A 22,170-nucleotide genomic window follows, 5' to 3' on the forward strand; every position below is an offset into this window, starting at 1 on the left:
AAATAATATTTCTCTGTGTAAAATAAATATAACTCTTCTCTATGAAAAATAAATATAACCCTCTATGTAAAATAAATATAACCCTGCCCCCATCCCACCCCTATCCCCACCCCCTGTTCTATGGCTTCATTGGTAAAGTGTTCACCACAGTCCTTAGAATTTCTCAGAGAATTATGTGGCAATGATAATACAGCAATAAGCTCTTTATAATGGGTTCTGACTAATCTTTATAAAGCTATTAAAAGGTTTATGAAGATCCTCAGACCAGACTTACTTTCATCTCACCTATTCCATTTTTTACATATCTCTGTGCCACCCACTCATCCTGTCCCATAGACCTTTTAGGGAAAGGCTCTAAACAAATTCTAGTACTTAAGGAGTATCTGTCATAGTCTTCATTTACGCAGAAGGATCTAGTGATTTGCCATCTTCAAAAAAGATTAAATCTTGAATTAGGATGCTGTTTTATAAACTCTAGGTAGTAATAGGAAACTGGCTCATAGATCACATCTACTTCCTCTACTTTAATAGCTACTATCTAGATTTCAGGTAGGAAGCTTCTCCATTATCTACTACAAGATCTGTCTTTAACTTGAGATGATGAAGACTAAAGCAGCGCATTCAGAACAAGCATACACTGTATCCTTGAACTATAGTCTTACATTGTTTTTAACTGTTTAGAAAGAGCAAATGTAGAAATATGGCATTTTGAGCAAATGAAATTCATTCATAGGTAGGAGGTACAGTATAATTGATACATAAATAGACAGACAAACAGATATGATCCATGAAGTTCCATTAATACTTTGGCATACCAATAAATATGTTTTCTATTTTCAAATGTAAACATCAGGTATAGTTTAATGTTATAAACCATAATCTCTCTTTGGACAATAGGAACATAAGTAGCACCATATCTCTATAATAGCTGTTTTACTATTCCAATTTATAGTACATCTGCCCTCTTTTCAAATGTGTTTAAACTTATTTAATATACTCTGATATAAATTTGTACAAGAAACTGAACTGTCTGATAGCAAATGGAAATGTATGTTATCATGCAAGTTTGTACTCTCTTTGGATCAAGACAAAATAAATATAAAGAAATTTAATAATTCACTGATCCACATTCATTACTGCTTAATGCTGAAGGCTGTTTTAACATAGACAGTGCATTGATAAAAAGTGTTATTAATATTCCCAATTTAAAATTACAAAATTAAATATAAAATTGTAGCTCAAGGCCTTTAGAAGGGAGACATACATGTAAATGGATTGCATAATAATATTTTATACCTACATATACAGTACAATTCAGTTAAACGCATTCTAATTTTTACAGTGTGTGTGCATGTGTGTGTACACATGTGCAAAATAATCTATGTGGCTCCAACTTGTGGATGCATGTCCGTGCGTGTGCGCGCGCACACACACACAAAACACACACATACAAATACGGCATGAGTTTATATTTTAAAACTCATGCTCAAAGCTGTTTTGCAAAATAAAATACAAAGCTAAAAGTCATGCTATGAAGTTAATGTCAATATTCTGAAAAATTAACAGATAGGTCCATATATCAAGTGAAACTTAAACTTGTTTGTTTTCCTTCCTGAATAGTTACATACATACTACTTTATCTCACTAGTAGAACTGTTGTTTCAGAAACACAAGTTTAAGCTTCACTTGATATATGGACCTATCTGTTATTTTTTCAGGATATTGACATTAACCTGAAGACTATCTCTCTAGGATTTAACACAAATGTAAAGTTAAAAATTCACATTTTTTATAAGATTCGGATCTACTCTGGCATTTCATAATTCCAGTTACTTTGAAAAATTACCCCTGAAATATAAATGATGTTAAAGCCATTATAGGTTTAGTTGTAATAATGCTTGTTTTAATTGCAAAGTGTTTCAGAGCAGGATATGAAAAATGAAATATTGTTTATTACTTATCTTATTTTGAAAACCTTGCTCTCCAGGTTTCTCACAGTAATCTGAATACCAGAATTCAAGATATAGTCCATGTAAAATATGACCCTGGTATGTTCTGAAATATATTATTTTGTCTGCTTTGTATATTTCAGAATTGCTATAGAGTGAGATGTAGAGGAATCACAATTACTGTCCCCTCGTATCTTTTGTAGCCCTCTTGTGAACTCATTGATTTGTTCTTTGAACCAGAACATGTTCAAAAGAATAGAAATCTGTGATCTTGCTTGTATGTCTCTGAAAAAAACGAAGGAATGGAGGATAAGGAACAAGAAAAATGAGTTACTTGCATTTCCTTCTTCTCTCCCAATTCTCATCTCCAAAAGGTGCTCATTCAGTGTCGATATCTGTGGCCGTATGACAAAGCGTTACATTATATTTTGATCACATTGTCACTTTTCACAGGAATAAATCCCAAAGAAATACGTGGAATTGACTGTTTTTGATTTGTCAGTTACAGATGGTCTCTGATAACGATTTTCTGTTCTCTTCCACTGCAAAGACATAATATCAGATACATATTTCATAATATCAGATACTAGAATCTCAAATTACTCTTGGCATTTGACCGCACTGCTATCTTAGCTACTATACCGTTATTGCCATATCCTTCCAGCTCACTACAAGGAGAGAGGGATTGCAGGCCAGCCTATGGGAAAGTCAATAGATCCTAGCTGCCACTTGAAAATGAAACTTTTCGGTGAAGTAGGCCTATGTACCTTGTTAGATTCTCCACTCTTCTTTGTAATATTTAGTATTTTTAATCTTTGCGATATCACAATATTTGTTTATATATACTCATTTACATAGAGGTAGGAAGAGACAGCAGGAAATAAACATCTAATACGATGTCACCACAGTATTGTAACGAAGTATTTCTAGATATTATACGAAAAATATGATTCTTTGGAAGCCCCATGTTATATACAGTATATTCAGATTCAGGAGACAAGCGAAGCATATCTAGTTTGATCCAAGCGTGTCCTTCTATGAATGGAAAGGTACTGTCTATTTGTAAAGGGCACAACTTAGGTAATCTTTTCCTTGGAGGTATTCGTTCTTTCTTCTTATAACTTTCAATGTCACCTTTCAAATTGTTTGGAAGAATCTCTTGATCTTCTGAAACAACTATAAAGGTTGCTGCTGGGATTTGCAATCAAAAGAGGATTTTTTTTTTCTTTTAAAAAAATGCTGCCATTCCATCTTTAAGATCAGCAAAAGCAGAACTGTGATACATTTATGGAGCACTGGCATTCAACAGAATGTACAAATAGGCTTGCAGAGTTTTCCCAAGAAATGTGTTTTTTTAGGATATTGGTTCCACATTTTGAAAAAGTTGCAACTGTGAACCGGTGAAGCCATTTAATAAAGATAGGTCGTGATTAACATGTGATAAGAACGTAAGAAAAGAAAAAATGGAAACAGTGATCTTATACAAAACATGTGGTTGTTTCACAGGGAGAATTGCTTGATGGAACACCAGATTACATGTCAGGTCTTGATGACATGACAGACTCTGACTCCTGCTTGTCCCGAAAGAAGATCAAGAAGACAGAAAGTGGCATGTACGCATGTGACTTATGTGACAAGACATTCCAGAAAAGCAGTTCCCTTCTGCGACACAAATACGAGCACACAGGTATGGATGATTGCAATATATAGAGACAAGACTTAACAGTATAGGTAGGTCTACAGAATAAAATACAGTGAAGGTATGGAACAAAATGATGCTCATTGCTTATTGCAGCTCTCCATTCCCTTCCATTGTTCAGTTCTAAAAAACATGTTAAAATTCATTGAAACATTTTTCCTTTAAAAAAAAAAGAACTATCTAGAAAAACGAATCCATTGACTAGGACAGCCTGTATAATCTCAAAATGAGCAGAAAGTTGAATGAATGCCTAGTGAAAAAATAGAATAGATAGAATAGAATAGAATTTTTTATTGGCCAAGTGTGATTGGACACACAAGGAATTTGTCTTGGTGCATATGCTCTCAGTGTACATAAAAGAAAAGATACCTTCATCAAGGTACAACATCAAGGTACAACAAATAGCTAGTCAGAATTAAGCCAGCAATAGCTAAATTCTTAATAGTCATCCGTGTTCAGGAAAATGATTATTGGTAGGTATATAGATCATGAAATGTATTCTTTCTAAATAAATAAGCATGTGCATTAACACAGACAAGAGAACTAAATTTTTAGAGTCAAGAGGGACTTCTGTTTTAGAAGTTTGTTGGTTTTTCTGTTGCTTTTTTTTGCTTCTGCACCACTTCTTTCATATCAGTCATATAAAATATATATTGTTAAGTATAGTTGTTATTTTCTAAGGAATAATTCCTCACAATATGACTGCTTTCAGGAGGTTTTCTTAAAATTGCTCTGCTAGGTTGTGTGCACTTAACTACTGCACAGAGCCACAGTGAATGGCCTCCATGTGATACCTACATCATGAAAAGAAGGTCTGATTACAGAATATTGTGAAAATATAAGGATATTATCATCAACTTTGGTAAAAAGCTGGAAGTTATTACAGAATAGCAATCTAAAAATAAATATAATAACACATGTTATAATATAAATACACACACAAAAATATACACCTATAGATATAGACGAAAGTCCCAGATCTTATACTAAAATTCAGAAATGCTTAGTATTCTGGCATCTATATTATACAGTATTACAGATATGGAGAAAATTATACACAAATCTGGATCTTGAGAATTATCCAGTAATTAGTAATTTGGGAATAGTAAACTAAAGAAAGATGATTGACATTGGAATCTGCTTTTAAAATATATGTTATATATTCTTTTAATGCAAAGCTAGATAGATAGACATAGTCATTTTTGGGACTTCTTTTGTTATGTTCTAGAAATCTTATTTAGCTTTCTTCCATCTGGTTTCTTCCAGAAGTGTTAAGACTACAAATTTCAGAACCCCAACCAACATGACCAAACTTTGGGATTTCTGGGTATTTTAATCTCATTTCATCTGAGAAACTATTTGGAGAACGATGCCTTAAACAAAGGAACACATGTTCCTGAAAAGCTGCGATAATATTTCATAGCAATGGTGTTTATTCTACTGTCTGTAAAAAAGAAGTTTGAAAAGAAAAGAACCAGTGCATTCCATATTTTAAATATGAAGAAAAACAACAAAATATCTGTTTGTGCATTGCAGCACAGATCTCCTGTTTGTTAACAAAAACCAGGATACATTTCTCTTGAATAAATGATTTTATTATATATAAGATTTTCAAATATTTTTTTTTTAATTTACATTTATACCCCGCCCTTCTCCGAAGACTCAGGGCGGCTTACACTATGTTAAGCAATAGTCTTCATCCTATTTGTATATTATATACAAAGTCAACTTATTGCCCCCAACAATCTGGGTCCTCATTTTACCTACCTTATAAAGGATGGAAGGCTGAGTCAACCTTGATTGAATATCTATTCCTCTAAACAATCTTTTACTTTAATTTATGAAAGCCTGCATCTGTAAATATCCTCACTGGTCTTCCTGCATTATTTACTAACATAGAATGAGTTTCCATTTGAGAATACAGCCCAGCAAATATTACTCTTGTAATATCTTTCCCAACTGCACTGGAATGTGAAGCTGGTGGCACTCACCAACTTTAATTCATCATAAGAGTTAGCAATCCCTCCAATCTAATCTATTAATGCCTTTCCTCATTGTTGACAGCTTATCATCTTAGAAACTACTGCTCTTGAATAGTTAGCTGTAAAGTATATAAATGCTTGGTATGAAGATACTCTAATCCTGTCCTTTCAATGCAACTTTTGGGTATGGCTGTGAAAATTTACTCGTTAATTTTGTTAATGGCAATGAAAAATAGGAAAAAAAATCTGCCAAAATTGCAACATATTAAAATCACATTAATTGCTAGTAAATTAATTCAGTTATTGATACTTTGTTGCCTCTTAGTTTCTTTAAGACAATCAGTGTTTCTCTGCGAATCTTTATAAAATGACAGATAACATCATTGCAATATTGGATGTGCTATGTTCCCTAACCTATTTAAAATACATCTAAAGAAGATGGTATTTATTTAAAGAACATTATATTTATGGGATAAATGAGAGAAAATTCAAGGAGGATTACATTGTGTGGCTCATTTATAAGTATATAAACCTAAACCTAACCTACAAAACATTATTTAGATGGAAGTATATATTAAATTGTATGACATGGGAAATTTTGGAAGCATTTTATTCCTGCACCTACCTTCTCCTAAATGATGTTATTACATCCAAGCAAATATTATTTACTATTATTTACTTCTGCTGCTGTTAACCCAAAACTTTAATATTAAAAATCCTCTAGTTATATATTGGGATATAGCTGAATCTTGCAAAATTGTTCATTCATGAGATCTATAGATATTGGTTGAAAGTGGAAGGACTGAGAATTTTGATAGGCTAAATTCTGTTACATCATTTTGATTTGCAAAAAGATTGTGCAGAAAAACAAAACAAAACAAGAAGTATATAATCCAATTTTCAGCCAACAAGGATGTATTTCAGGATATAATAACTCTATGTTTATAAATATTGCTTAGCTTTCCCATTTTTAAAATGAGGTTAAAAATCAACAATGCATTGAGTTAAATTCTGGAAGAAATAAAACTCTATCAAGAAATGGATTTCATGTTGGTTAGGAAATTCTGAGAGGTGAAGTTCACATATCTTAAATGTTTGCCACAGGGGGACAAAAAAGGCGGCATATCTGGATTTGAGTTCCTTTCAGTTTTGCTGAAAACTTCTTAAAACATTAGCAGTTCTCTATGCATATTTGGAGCCTAACTAAGAGATAATCAAAAGTGGAGGAGGGGATAGTTCCAACTCAATTTTTTGAGGAGCAAGGTCTGGACTGCTTTCCTGTTTTGTCAGGGTTCCTATAACATCTTAGTGGAAGAATCCTCCTGGATTTTTTGAATAGGTTACATACAGAGGTGGATTTCAGCAGGTTCTGACCAGTTCTGGAGAACCAGTAGCGGAAATTTTGAGTAATTTGTAGAACCGGTAGTAAAAATTCTGACTGGCCCCACCCCCCATCTATTCTCTGCCTCCTGAGTTCCAGCTGATCGGGAGGAAATGGGGATTTTGCAGTATCTTTCCCATGCCACGCCCACCAAGCCATGCCCACTAAGCCATGCCACACCCACCAAGCCACACCCACAGAACCAGTAGAAAATTTTTTGAAACCCATCACTGGTTACATACCTGCTTGGCTTACAGACCTCATATATCAGGGAGCTAACAGGAAATATGTTATCCTAAATTCTACAAAGGAAGTAAAAAAGAGATTTGGTCAAACAAACAGCCTGGTTCCTGTCATGCCTATTTAAAAGCAAATCCCACTGATGAAATGTAGGCTTTTTTTTTCCAGATAAGGGTATGGGATTGCAGCCAGAAGTAATTTGGTGGACATTTCTGATCAAGTCACTTACGGTAATGGTAGCAACATGAAAAGAGTAATAACAGCAGCAACTCTCAATTCTTTTCACTACAATAGGAAAAAGACATGCAAACCAACATTAGCTGCTCTTGATATTCTACTATGTACCTTACGTAGCGATCCATTTGAAGTTTATTTCCAAGAGAATGTAAAGGCCACTCACCTTTTTCTTCTTCTTCGGCCTCCTTTGCTAACGTTAAATTAACTGCAAATTAAACTGATAAAGTTATGGGGAAAGCTGCACAATGGAATGGCTGTCTCATCTAGTAATATATATGCGAAATTTCAATCTGTGTTCAGGGCAAGACTCCCTGAACTGCAATTAACCTTTACTTTCCATGTCTGAATAGTTATCCTTTCTTCATCTTTTTTGGGGACATTTAGCGTTCCCCCCTCCTTCCCCGGTTTTTCCAGAGTAACACAAATAACAAACTTAGTTTAATGAACCCAAAATGTTGATCTCTCTAAAGATGCAATTCTCTTTTTCTTCTGTAGCTAATTGTACTAAAATATTTTTGAGGCTTTGGCCCCATTATGGTATTTATTAACTTAAAAATAGAAGCACTAAAGTAGTTTTCTGAATTATTGTTAAGTATTTTTAGGATTAGTATTTATCTTTTTTGTAAATTGTCTTGTTTAGAATTCTTTGCCATGTTGTGGTTCTTGGAGTGACTCTTATTCTATTGTTATTTTAATAAAATTAGTATGCTGCCTCAAGTCACAGCTTCTAGGTAGCTCACAATTACATAAAATATGGATCAATGGTCAACAAAAGTGATTCATCATCTTTGGTAAAATCATAAAACTAAAAATCAGCTGTAACCAATTATATCTAATACTGATATGTTCGGAGTATTCAAATCAAAAGCTCTTTTGGATTGACACACTTCTATAGAAATCACCATATGTAATTTCCAAGTTTATACCATGGAATAAACAATTTAAGTCCTATATGCTATACCCAGTTCTCCAATATCTCCATGATACAGGTGTGCTTTCAATAATAGCCAATATAATACTATAATGTATGAACCTACATGAACCAGGAAGAAGCACCACAATATTTGACGAGTGAGCAAATATGAGGTCATGGACCTTACTGTCCTAAGTCCTACTGAATGTAAAGATCCTTCCTCTCTACCTCATTGTTTTACTACCTTGGTAATGGTGGGCACATGCTAAAATGAAATATGACCAATATTGTAACATCACATCATTTCATGTCTTTAGGCTAAATTATATTATGGTCCAGCGGTATTCTAACCCTGGATGGTGCTTTGCAAATTTTAATAAACATTCTAATATGCATCTAAAAGTTAAAAAAATAGCACTGCTGATCAGTATCTAATTATCTTTTTTTTTTTTTTTGTTCAAAAAGTTTTTATTGGTAAAAAAAGGTTTATACAAATACATATCAGGTATGGTAAATTTTCATTTTTCTCATCCAAGATAAGAATTTTACTCAAATTTTTTAACACATACAACAGCCATATGGCAAGCAGGTGACACGAAGTAGCTAAGTTTACAAATCTTACATACGCAATAAAGAAGGGTCAAGAATAAACAGAATATCATACAAAAGAGAATAAGGAAAACCAACACAATACCAAATATCTTTATCACTTCCTAGTTTTGGATCTCAGAACTCTGGGTTCAGCCTGACCCAACTCCAGGGCCGCAACAGCGGCAGCCGCCACCGCCCCATGGTCTATAACCTCCCCTTCTTCAATTCCTGGGTCATCTGATTCCAGGAGGGCTTTGTGTTCCTCCACGTAGGCCGTAGCCTCCGCAATTGTACTAATTTTTTTCATAATGCCCTCCCGGAAAATCATCAATCCCTCTGGCATCAGCCATCTGAAGCCTACTCCCTTCTGGTACAATTTGCTTGACAAAAAGTAATATTTCTTTCTCATTTCACGTACCTGTCTGGGAATCTGCCTCAGAATGGCTATCTCCCTGCCCCTGTAAGTCAGTGCCCCACTCCTATGTTTTCTAAGAATTTCATCTCTCGTCTCTCTTCTCACAAATTTGACATGAACCTCTCTGGGAACTGCATGCGTGCGTGCATATTGTGAATTAACTCTATAAACTCGATCCACATCCCAATTCATGAAATCAACACCTCTCCCAAGAAATTCTCCCAACAATTTAGTCACAACATCTCTCAAATCTTCTTGGTCCACTTCTTCCAAATTTTGAAACCTAAGGAAATAAGACATTTTATCCATCTGTAGTCCAAGCACAGCATTGCCTGTCGTCTCCTCTCTTTTCTGCACTGCCGCATCTCACCCTCAGACCTTCCACTTTCTGCTTGTTTTCTGCTGAGACTTGTTGAGTATCCTTTAAATCCTTTTGGATAGTCACAATTTCTGCTCTTATTTCCGTTTGGCCTCTTTGCAAATCATCCAGTTTCTTGTCCATATTGGATAACTTTTCCAGAATTCTCTCCATCTCTCCAGCAGTTGGTCTCTGACCTTTGCCATTTAGAAAAAAAAAATTCAAAATCCTCAGGCAAGCACAGTATCCTTGTAATTTCCTCCGGATCCACCAGGGGGCACTCACAGGAGCAACGAGTCCAGAGTACAGTTAGTCAACCAGGAAGCCGAAGGGAAGTGATGTCATCAAGATTCTCATAGTGAAGGCGGAAGCTGGGCGCCACCACTGTTCCCCAGGGGGGGGAGGCGGCTCAAACCCTCCCTCCTAAATTTCTCCATCACCTCTTCTCTCCAGAGCTCCACAAAACCAGTAATCTTCTTATTTTAAGTTCTCCTCTCTCCAGAATGACTCGTGCTCCTTCCAGCCGCAGGGGAGAAAAACCCCCCCGCACTCCGGAGCACTCCACTCGCGTTTACCGATATCCCCTTCCCTTCTCCATTCCTCAATTCTTCTCCGTTCCCTGTTCACCACCAGGCTGCTGCAGTTATAAATCCAAAGCCCCGGTGTCACCGGGCACAGCGGCCCAGACGACGACCATAATAATGGCCGTGGCCCGTGGCCTCCAAACCCCGCCGAGCCTAGGACGCGCCAGCATCGGTCCCCCCAGTCCTGTATGTCGGCTGGGAGACCCCTGGCGAGCCGTCCGTGCGGCAGGTGTCCTTTTCGGAACACCTGGCCCCTAGGGGCCTCGGCGGCGGCCGGATTCGGGCGCTGGGGGCAGGAGAAGCCTCCAGACGACCGTTGCCTCTGGACACCGGAAGTCGTCCCAGTATCTAATTATCTTAACTGCAGGTTGTGATGAGCTGTTCAACCTGTTAACATTAGCTTGGCACCTGAGCATGTAACAATTGGTCTATAAAGGAAAGATATATGTATGACAAGTTACATATAGTCTTGTTTTGAACCCATTTCCATTTCCTTGGAGGGTAAAAAATACCAGGAGAAGAGAAGCAGGAATCAGTAGTTCACATGAGTACACAAGATTTCAATTTCTGTTAGCTTAAGAGATATTTATTTAGAGCCACTTTTTATTATAGCTGTTGGTAGCAGTCAACAGTTCCAGACAACCAACTGGAACCTGATCAGAGTCTGTATGACCATGAATTTAGGTCAGATGTCAAACGTAGATATCTAATTTTTTTCTTTAGAGGTGCTTGAAGTTAAAATAGTCTCAGACCTAATGCTAAGAAAGCTACCCAGCTATGAAAATAAGTTTTAGTAGCTGTTGTGTTCACAGTTACCTACCTAAGTAACACATCACAACCAAGTGGTCTATATCTGAATCATTAAGCAGCTTTTCACTTACAAAAGCAGCTCTGACTGGTCACGTAGGGCAATTCCTATTTATCACAAGCAACTTGGAGAATACAATAGCTATTTTCAGGAAAGTAGACAGGATATTAGCCTAGCAGATTCCAGGACATATAATTCTGGACTTCAAAAAGATCAATTTTCTGCTCTGTCATATAGAGCGAACTTGAGCCACTTGCTTTATTTGGGGCTTTGAATCTTATTTAGATGATATGAGCACAGAATGATGAACAGAATGTCATGAACACAGGGGTCGGCTGCTGGGGGTTTGCAGGGGTTTGGGAGAACCTCTAGCTAAGACTCTGTGCAGTTTGGAGAACCCCAAAATCCCATTCCTGGCTGGCCCCTCCCACCCTGCCCCGCCCCTCCCAGGAGTCCCCATGCGGCCCATTTTGGATGCAGGTAAGTGCAGGGCGCGTGTGGAATCTTGGGGAGAGTGAAAAATGGGCCTACTGGACATTCAGGAAGGCTGGAAAGGAGTCTGGGGTGGCCATTTTCGTCCTCTCGGAGGCTCGAGGAAAGTCTCCAGAGCCTGGGGAGGGCAAAAACACACCCACACCCACCGTGGTGCAGGAGGCCAACTAGGCTATGCCCACCATGGCCTTGCCCACCCAGAAACTGAGCAGAGAAGCCCTTGCTAAAATTTTTGAAGCCCACCCCTGCATGAGCACCATGCTGAGATCTAGTACTAATCAGGAATATGATACCCTTTAAGAAAAGAAGAGAAGAATTTACCTGGAAAAGATACAGCAGAACTACATCTTGGTAGTTATTATCTGTAAACATTTAAGGAAGAGGAGAGAAAAAAAATCTTTGTTTTAGTCCTGTTCTAGGAATTTCCTGCAGAATATTGATTGATTGATTGATTGAATGAATGAATTATTGAATTTATTAAATTTATATGCCACCTATCTTACTATCAAGTGACTCTGGGCACTATAAAAAGATGTTTAAACATTTAGCATTAAAATTAAAACTTTAAAAAATTAAAAGTTGACTAAAAAAAATCTGGTTAAAAGGGTCCATGTATAAAGGGGATCTTCTCCTAATCTCCTAACCACTTCCAGAGTTGGATGCTCCCATTGGGCTCTAAAAGCTAGTTGGCAGAGCCAGGTTTTTGGGCCCTTTCAGAAGGCCAACAGGGTGGATGAGGATCTCACCTTGAGGGGCCTGATGTTCCATAGGGTTGGAGCTAAGGCACAAAGACTCTTCTCCTGTTTATATAGTTCCTCTGATTGACCCATGAAGCTTCAAACTTTACACAGAATTCATTTAGTCTGATTTTTTCAAATGTAAAGTTATAATATATATAAGGTTCTTCTGCTCCCAGAAGCAGGTTCGTGCTTCTGGGAGCAGAAGCCTGAAGATGACGAATGAGACTTCGTCGAAACGTCGCCAAGACACTTCCAATTTTACGCGGGAGAAAACCCGAATAACCAAAGACCTACATACACACACACACACACACACACACACACACACACACACATAAGCCATGCATTTCAATTCTGAGGCCTTGTTACCTTGTTTCATGATAAGTTCTATCTTGCTTTTTAAGTGGATTGGTAAGGATCTCTGTGGCTGTATTTATTATTATTATAAAACATGCAATGGGAACGTGTTTTTTTTTTTTTGAGGAGCATTCATGCTGATATAACTTGCACTTTTATTTTCTCACTGGTTGAATAAAATATTGTTGTTCAGCTTTCATAGCAAATCAGCTTTCTTTTGCTGTCTTTCTGAATTCTCATCTCATGGGTTTTCCTTCTTCAGAGTTTGATTCATAAAACATCATATGTTGTTTGGAGATAATTTTCTGCCACTAGATTTAAATATGAGGGCTTCTTTTTTTATATACTTCAATAATATATAATTTACTGGAATAAATTTAAAGCTGATGAAATTTATACCAGAAATGGAGGTTTCTCTTTTTACTAACAATAGAGTAAGTGTAGTATTTGCAATTACACCCAATTGCATTTATAACGCACCTTTAACCGCCTCACTTCAACTCTGTCCATTAAACCATCCCCACTGGGACTATTTTTACCATCCAAATCCCTAAATAGCTTCAAGAAAACCTTTAGAAAATCAGACCTTTGGCCAAATGATTCCTAATCTACCTTCAGCATCAGGCATTTCTCCATTGTTTACTTACATTGTTCACTTCCCAAAACTATTCATGCTTATACCACTAAAATCAGGAAACATACAACTTTTTAAAACACAGACATGTCAGTGACTATATTTGTGACTTTTATGTGTTACTATGCTTGACAATGAAAATATGAGTCTTTAGATAAGCGGTCCCCAATCTTTCTGGCTTGGCGGCCAGCAGGGGGGTAGAGGGGATAGTTCCATGCGAGTGACAGGAGGGAGTTTTAAGCAGCTGCCACTCATGCGAGGGGAGCTTTGCATGTACGCACATGCTCACCCACTGCTCGTACAGCCCAGTTCCAAAAGGCCAGGGCCTAGTATTGGGCTGGGGCCCAGGGGTTGGGAACCCCTTCTTTAGATAGCTTTTTTTAAATGATTACATATAATTATTTCTCATATCTTTCGATAAGAAAATCCATAGCCAATATTTGTTAAAGGTGTCAAGCATATAATAATTTCTCGTTTATGGTTGTGATGAAATATTATTACACGTTCAACAACAATGTAACTTTTATTCCATAAAATAATGAGCTTTAAAAAAGGACAAAGAAGATAAATTAGGTGATTTCTTACTTAAAGGTCAACATATCCCAAACAAAAGTATTTGAACAATACAAACTTTGTCAAAATATATAATTACTCCTATAGCAAGACATTTTTTGGTCAAGAATCATATATCTAGATCTGTATGCATGCTTCAATATAACTGAAATTGTCTTAAGAAAAGCTTTAAAATTTCCCCTCATTAATTCCATCCAGATCATTTCAAAGGGATCTCCATCATAGAGCAGATTGTCCAAACATCCAATGAGAAAAGGCTTAATTCTGTTTGATGACCAGAAAAACAAAGAAGTATAAAATAGCGGCATAGTGTTTTTGTATTAAAGGTCTCCTGCTGGATTGAATAAAGAATAAATAAATCTCTCAGGGAAAAAAGGGGGAGAAGGCATCAAAAACTAAAAGTATTGAATGATCTATCTTTTTTCACAGAGAATAGGTTAAATTGAGACATAATAAAACATAAAACCCTGCAGTTCGTTGCTACTCTAGCTTTGCTTTGCTTAAGCTTAAACATGCCAACAGTAGAACAAGATACATAGATAGAGGGTGGAATCTTTCACTTGTACCAAGGAACTGTATCTTGGGTTCAGGAGCCTGGCCTAATAAGGCCCGTTCAAACTCCATTTTTCTGTAGCTATGAGTATACCACTGATCTGAAAGCCATCCATTCTTCCTAAGCATTCAACTCTTCATGTGATTTCTTTTACATTAGGAACATATGCATCACCAACATTTTTTTCCTTGTCTGCTTTTTCAAATCTTCCCTCCCTAATCATCCAGCATTTATGCCCATATGTTTTCAAAGTAATTAGGAGGATTTTCCTTTTTAAAAAAATAACAGTTTATTCCTTGTTCAGATTTTAAATAACTGGTTCTTTCTCTCTTTCTCCTTCCATCTTAGGAAGTCGTACCTAAGGTCAGTTAATATGGCTGGTTTTCCTGCTGTCTATGGGAGTGAAAGCTATTCTTCCTATCATATGTCCATCAGTTATCATTTCAACAAAAAAAAATTGTGATAATAATCCATTCTGCTGCCAAGATGTTGAGGGTGCAGCTGGCATGAAATTCACATGGAACGGAGATTTGGAATTATCTGCTTCACATGAGTCTGATTGTGTGATCGTAATTTCATGCCTTTTCATTGGAAATATTTCAAAGTAGCAAGCTTTTGAGTTAGTCAGAACCCTTTTTCAATTTAGTTGCTAAGGAAGTAAAGGAAAAAGAAAAAGGGAGACTAGCTTGTCCACTTAAAACTATTTGAAAATGGATCATAGGTCAAAGGCTCACTTATTAGATAATTACCACCATATGCATTTAATAGTTCTTTTTCACAACTTGCTAACAATCATCTAAAAAAGGCAATATAAAATGAATGGAGATCTATAAAAATATACAGCACAACCAAAAATTAATTGAGATTAAAACCATATTAATATAATACCACTTTGATTTTGCCCTATAAAACTCCTGGGCCATCAAGGCCTTACTATTCATTAAAAAAAAACCACCCCAAACAACTCAAAGTATGGGTGGCAAAGACAGTTCTTCATTCCAATTTACAACAACTTTTGCTTTATAATCAGGTTCAGCACCCAGTTCTAATTGTCATCCCTATACCCGGATGAGAGCAGTCACTAATTTGGTATCTTTCAGACTTCCCAACCAACATGCCTAGATGTTTATGCTGGCAAAGAAATACTGGGACTTGCCAGGATTCAGGTTGGCATTACTGGCATAACCCATGTCTACCTGAAGGATTTGAAGGATATTATGTCCTTCAAATATGCCATAAGCTATGAAATCTTTATGCTGTTATAATTCTAGACGTTATGTTCCCAGAAATGTTTCTGATACTCCCCATTTAAGTTCCCTCTTGTTCAAAATATATCCTGATACACTGTTATGAATGTATACAGATAGTCCTTGACTTATGACCACATTGGAACCCAAAATTTCTATTGCTAAGCAAGATAGTGCTTAAGCGAATTGTGTCACATCTTACTTCCTCTTTGGCCACAGTTGTTCAGTGAATCACTGCAGTTGTTAAGTGAATCATGCGGTTGTTAAATGAATCTGGATTTCCCCATTGACTTTGCTCTTTGGAAAACAGCTGGGAAGATGGGGAATACATGAGCTCAGGAAAGTGTAGCTCTCATAAATACATGTCAGTTGTTGAGTGCCAAATTTTGATCACATGACCATGGGGATACTGCAGTGGTCATAGGTGTGAAAACTGCTCATAAGTCACTTTTTTCAGGGCCGTTGTAACTTTGACCAGTCACCAAATGAATGGTTGTAAATCGAGGACTATCTGCAATTAATATATATATATATATATAAAATGTCCCAGCTAAATTAGTAAACCACAACAGATAGGTAATACTTGTTTAAATATTAAGGGTTTACTCAATTACACCTCAATAGTGGTCATTTAGGAGTTTTGCTGGTTGTATAAGGGCAGTTTTAAAAATGTATGCCTTTCAGGAACTGATTTGGCCCTGCACTTAAAAGTTACTCATTTCGTTTACTTTCTTATGAACTGTTCTCACTCTGTTTTATACTCTGACACAAGATCTATTGTCCTTATTACTTATGGGATATGCTACCTAGCAAGTGTTCTATGATAGCTCTGTACTGAGACAGTCATATAAAACTGTCAGTGCACCCTGGATTTAGCCCAGATTTTGTAGTGGAGAGTACTGGCCTCCCATTACTAACTCATGGCTAGGGAGAGTCTTGCTGGCAATGCCACAATGAAAGCCAGCACATTCTAGCTGCATAGTAATGATTGTCATGACCACCTTGCCATGGACTGATTGTTATCAGCAAGAGAAGGCTGGTGCTTTTCTCTCCCTCCCTCCCTCTCTCCTTCCCTTCCCAGCCTGAAGCTCAGCATCTGTGCATACATTTCCATGGAGAAGGATATAATCCTTCTTACCGAGTATCATATCAGACTATGAATATGAACAAGTAAGCTCTGGGTATAAGCTCAAATCGTGCTGAATGTGTTCTGAAAATTACCATGTACACCTGCTACAGTTTATGCTTACATATACTGCAGCCAATATGGGCTGCAATATGTCCAGCCTGTTCACATTTTTATTTTTATTTTTATTTTTTTTATTTACATTTATATCCCGCCCTTCTCCAAAGACCCAGGGCGGCTTACAGTGTATAAGGCAATAGTCTCATTCTATTTGTATATTTACAAAGTCAACTTATTGCCCCCCCAACAATCTAGGTCCTCATTTTACCTACCTTATAAAGGATGGAAGGCTGAGTCAACCTTGGGCCGGGCTTGAACCTGCAGTAATTGCAGGCTGCTGTGTTCTAATAACAGGCTTCTTACCAGCCTGAGCTACCATGGCCGGTGGTATCTGTGGCGTTACCAAATGCGATCATGGTCACCTGTGTTTTCAGAAGAGCCTGTCAGAGTTGGTCAGAAGGTTTGGTTCTAAGGGAAAGATCATCAGAATTAGAAACTTAAGATGAAAACATCAATGTATGTTGTAAGAACTTTTCCAATGAGATAATGGTCTGAGAAAATCAACATAGGATGCTACATTTGGGCATTTGAAAAGGATGTGCAAGGAGGATAGGGAAGGAAAGTTAGTCCTGCAAGTAAAACTGCATAGTCTGAGAGAAAATAATAATGAGTTGTTATGAATAGCTACTGGCTGTTGGAGAAACCAAGTGTTTATTAGCTGGTCTAGAAAAAAAGAGGCTCTAATATATAAAGGCCTCTTATTGCAAAGTCCTTGGTGCTCTCTGAGCCTGGTTGTTTGCTTGCAGACATTTCATTGCTCAGCTTGATAACATTTGTGTTAGTGAGTATGGGGTTTGCTCCAGTGATGGGATTCAAGTAATTTAACAACCGGTTCTCTGCCCTAATAATTTCTTCCAACAATCAATTTGCCAAACTGCTCAGAAAGTTAACAACCGGTGCGAATTGGCTGAATCCCACCACTGGTTTGCTCCCTGTTTAAACCCTGCCCTGCCAGGATTGGTGGAGTAGGGTTTTTATCTTTGGTCATTCCTTGATTGGGTATGGTTTTCTGCTTGATTGTTTGTCTGGTGTTAATCCCTGCTTATCTGGGTTTTGGCTGTTAGAGGAATTGTGTTTGGGTATTTTTGTTTCCCTTTTAGCTCTGTGTTGTCTCTTTTGAATGGTGTAAATATGCTTTGCTTCTATGGGTCTATCAATGGCTGATTTGTCTGAATGGTAAGTTTCCAGAAATTCTCTAGCATTTTCTGGCTTTGTCTTGGTCTGCTATGTTCACAGTTTCCCAGTTGAAATTGTGGTCGATTTATCCATCTGTTGTGAGACCAAACCATATTTACCCACCAACCGTAGACAATATTCATAATATTCCCAAAAAGCTTGCTCCAGAATTATTACATGGGAGCAGTTATGTCCATATATAACATTATGAATTAAATATTTTATTTCCTAAAGTTAGTGAGATTTTATTTATTTATTTTTTAAAAAGGAAGGGGAACGGCTTCCACATTGACTTCTCAGAAGTGCAGTCTTTTCTCTGTCCATAATCAGTTGCTATACATGTAATGTATGTGTGAGGCAATAATTCTTCTCCAAACAAACTCTAACTTGCTCCATCTCAAATCTTTACAATAATTGTAATACTTTTGAGTTTACCCATTTTGAGAAATTATAACAAAAGGTTTCAAAGAACCTATAGCATCATTAGGATTACTTAGTCTAAAGTCCCTCAGAACCTGAAACAGTAAAAACTATTAAGTAGCCTCTTGAGATAGTCATGGTACGGTAAAAGGTATTCCATGGTTATCAAGAGCCAATGTCAGTAAATCTGAGAATGTTGCTTTGTCCAAAGCCTGACCATGGGACTTTCTGCACTATCAGCTCATTTGCAATAAAAAAATCTCTGTTCATGTCCTTGGCATGGAAAAAGTCCTGTCATCATTCTGCACCTCATTGAAATAGATTTGGATGATTGCTTTAGTGAAAAGATTTTGTCTCATCAATGGAAGAGAATATTGACCCAAGGCAGCTGGGGTGAAATCAAAATCCCTTAGTTGTGAGGTTCATTATTTATAGAAATATGTCGTATCCATGCTCAGGATTGTCCACATTGCATTGATGAATAATGTGGATCCTTACACATCAAATACTGTCGTTCTTCGTAGCATTTGTTCCAACAAACATATCCACGAGCAAAAATAACAGAATAGAGTTGGAAGGGACCTTGGAGGTCTTGTAGTCCAATCCTCTTCTCAAGCAGGAAACCCTATACCACTTCAGACAAATAGTTGTCCAATCTCTTCTTAAAAACCTCCAGTGTTGGAACACCACACAATTTCTGGAGGCAAAAGGCTGAGCATGAGCTGAAATGAACTGAAAAATTTCAGTGAAAATCTCTACAATTTGTTTGCTCTACTCTACAGTTAAACTGGAAAAATCCCAAGCACAGTCACAAAAATATTTCAAGCTAGATGAGAAATCCTAAGTACCACCTAGTGCTATGCATGTCATTCTTTTTTCTGGCTTTTTACTGTGAGCTGGCTTCAGTTTGAGGGAGGTGGCATTGTTTCTGTTCTTCAAACTGCTTTTTCTCATGGGTGATCAGGGAGGTAAATGATGATATGTCCATCATGTCATCATACAAATGATAGCTTGTACATGTGGGTAAATTATGGCACAAGCAAGCTATTGTAGCATTTGCATGGTAATGTCACCTTAGATATATCCTCATTTTGACACAATAGCATTTTGTTAAGTAGGTGCCTTTCCTTTTTTAAACATGTGATCAGCAATGGTTTAATCATCATTATTATTACTTATAATGGCTAAGCACACATAGCTGTACATATTTTGTGCAACTTCTCTTCAAGTACAGTCAATCACAAACAAAATATGAGTTTTAATGTCATAAAAACTAGTATTTCCCTCTTTAAAATGTTTATATTGCATTTGCTTTTCCCAACTCATTGCACGACACTGCCTGTAAAGCCTTGATTTGGATAATAATTAGAATTATTTTAAATGTTAGATTAATTTTAGTATAACCTTTTTTGCAATTTTGAGATCTTTGTGCTCATTGTGACTTTCAAGAGTTTATCTGAGATTCAGCATTTGGACTCACCTGAAATCTGATATTATTTTAATATAACGGTAATCATAATCTTGATGCAAGGCATGATATAACCCTTAAAACTGCAAGCTATATGGGAAAAAAATGAATTAGGAAGAGTGAACATTTAAGTAACCATATTCCTGGTTTGTAGTCATGTGTTTATAATTCCGTGAGAAGAAATATGAAATATGAAGATTTTAAATAAAATCAGGTATTTATCAATACCTTTGTTGCTGACATCAGCAGCTCCACAACAATGCTAATTTCCCCCTGGCTTTTAATGCTCTTCAGCTAAAAATAAAGAATAGAGAATTAAGGCTTTTCTTTTTTTAAAGTTGCCTATTAAAGTCTCTCTTTTTTGTTATTTGTTTTGCACCATAACCATATGTTTTGCACCATATTATTCAAAGTTCAGGCAGTCTAGGAATTTCTCAATAAAGAACTTGCCTTCAGATTCTGCATGGTGGCTCTGTTCTTTCATATAGTTGGACTATATTTTCCTGAATGATTATGGAAAAGTTGGAGAGTCATGTAATCACTTCAAAACAAAAGAGGGTTATGGTAGAAGAAACACAGAAATGTGTTTTATAGACTGGGAATGTACTTCATGTGGCGGAAAGTGTAATAACATTCATGGAGTTCTTCCCAAATGCACACATACAGTATTCAATTGGTCTGAACTTAAATTTGATTCAGATAAACAATAACTTATCCATTTCTTCACACAAACATAATGTGTGCTTTTTTAAACAAATAAAAACTTCCAGATAAGTTCTATGAAGTCTATTGGACAAAAAAAAAAACATCCCATGACAGATATGACACATGCCATCTAGGATAGCCTGTTGGGAAACTAGGCTGGAAGAAAGGGTCAAGCAAGAGCCTAGCTTGGAGTCCTTGTGTAAGCCATAAGAGGCAAAACCTTAACCTCTCCCAAGATCCATGAAACCTTATCTGGTCATTCCCAGGGGAAGGCAAACAATCTGGGGAGATTCTTATAGGTGGTAAAAGATAAAGTTACTTACTTTCACTCTTGACTTTCACTATTTATGAGTGGCAGTAGTTGCTTGCTCCTGACATTGCCTCTTGCAAGGACACCTTAAAGTTCAGGTTAATGTGGCTGCCTTAAAGAAAAAGCCTAACTCTGCCCTCTCCCCCTTCATAGGCAGAAGCCAAATGAATTGGCAATTGCAGCTTTCTTCCAACATTGAGAATTGGACATTGTCCTCCATCATGACTGAAAGCAACGAGCTGCCTTAGACGACATAAGACAAGCCATATGGCAGACACACTCTCCTCCCAAACACTTGTTGCCACCTTCTGCAATCTGTTGTTGGAGGAAACTTCCTCACAATGTACAGTGGTTTTGCTGGTCCTTCCTATCTGCTACTGGCCTATCATGGTGATATGTGTGTGTGTGTGTGTGTGTGTGTGTGTGTGTGTGTGTGTGTAGGTCTTTGGTTGTTTGGGTTTTCTCCCATGTAAAATTGGAAGTGTCTTGGTGACGTTTCGATGAAGTCTCATTCGTCATCTTCAGGCTTCAGCTTTGTGCTTCTGGGAGCAATGCTGACACACAAAAAACCCCACTAGCAGTTAAAAGGAAGAAACAGCTGTGATCACACATTGCTCCCAGAAGCACGAAGCTGAAGCCTGAAGATGAAGAATGAGACTTCGTCGAAACATCGCCAAGACACTTCCAATTTTACACGGAAGAAAACCCAAACTTGCGGGGGGGGGAAAACAACCCAAAGAAAAATGCTTTCTCTACAAGGTCTCCATATCCTGTTGTGATATTGCATACTCTAAGCCTTTTCTTGAACATTCAGCTTTCATATTTTCAAAACATTGTGTGGTTCATTCATTCATTAGGATGTGAGGGCAACAACTGCTGAGCTTTCAAGTTGCTGGTTTTTGGGTTTTGTTTTTTTTAATTCTGGGAATAGGCCAGATGCTTACATGAAGCTATGAAGTTTGTTTTCTTGTTTGAACATTTTCTGAAAAAGAAATAAAACAGTTCAAGAGCGCCGGGGAATGCTTTGCTGGATTTTTGTTTCTGAAGAATATTTCCGCTACAATAATCTCTTTGTCGTATTGTGCTTTTCCG

The 22,170-nt window shown here is 37.0% G+C and overlaps 1 protein-coding gene and 1 long non-coding RNA gene across 12 annotated transcripts in view; one reads left to right on the forward strand and one right to left on the reverse strand.

Moving 5' to 3' along the window:
- The window catches only part of ZEB2 (zinc finger E-box binding homeobox 2), a 190,692-nt gene that overhangs the window by 166,453 nt on the left and 2,069 nt on the right, over positions 1–22,170 (forward strand). For all 11 annotated transcript variants that reach the window (XM_058193458.1, XM_058193415.1, XM_058193423.1 and 8 more), the window contains one exon: positions 3,456–3,636. In XM_058193458.1, coding sequence (XP_058049441.1) covers positions 3,456–3,636 — 181 coding nt within the window. The remainder of the gene's footprint in view (positions 1–3,455; positions 3,637–22,170) is intronic.
- Positions 9,953–22,170, reverse strand: part of LOC131203406 (uncharacterized) — a 62,046-nt gene continuing 49,828 nt past the window's right edge. The window contains exon 3 of the long non-coding RNA XR_009156368.1: positions 9,953–17,407. This is a non-coding gene — a long non-coding RNA (uncharacterized LOC131203406). The remainder of the gene's footprint in view (positions 17,408–22,170) is intronic.

The sequence above is a fragment of the Ahaetulla prasina genome, chromosome 1, assembly GCF_028640845.1.
Source record: "Ahaetulla prasina isolate Xishuangbanna chromosome 1, ASM2864084v1, whole genome shotgun sequence".
Lineage (NCBI taxonomy): Eukaryota > Metazoa > Chordata > Lepidosauria > Squamata > Colubridae > Ahaetulla > Ahaetulla prasina.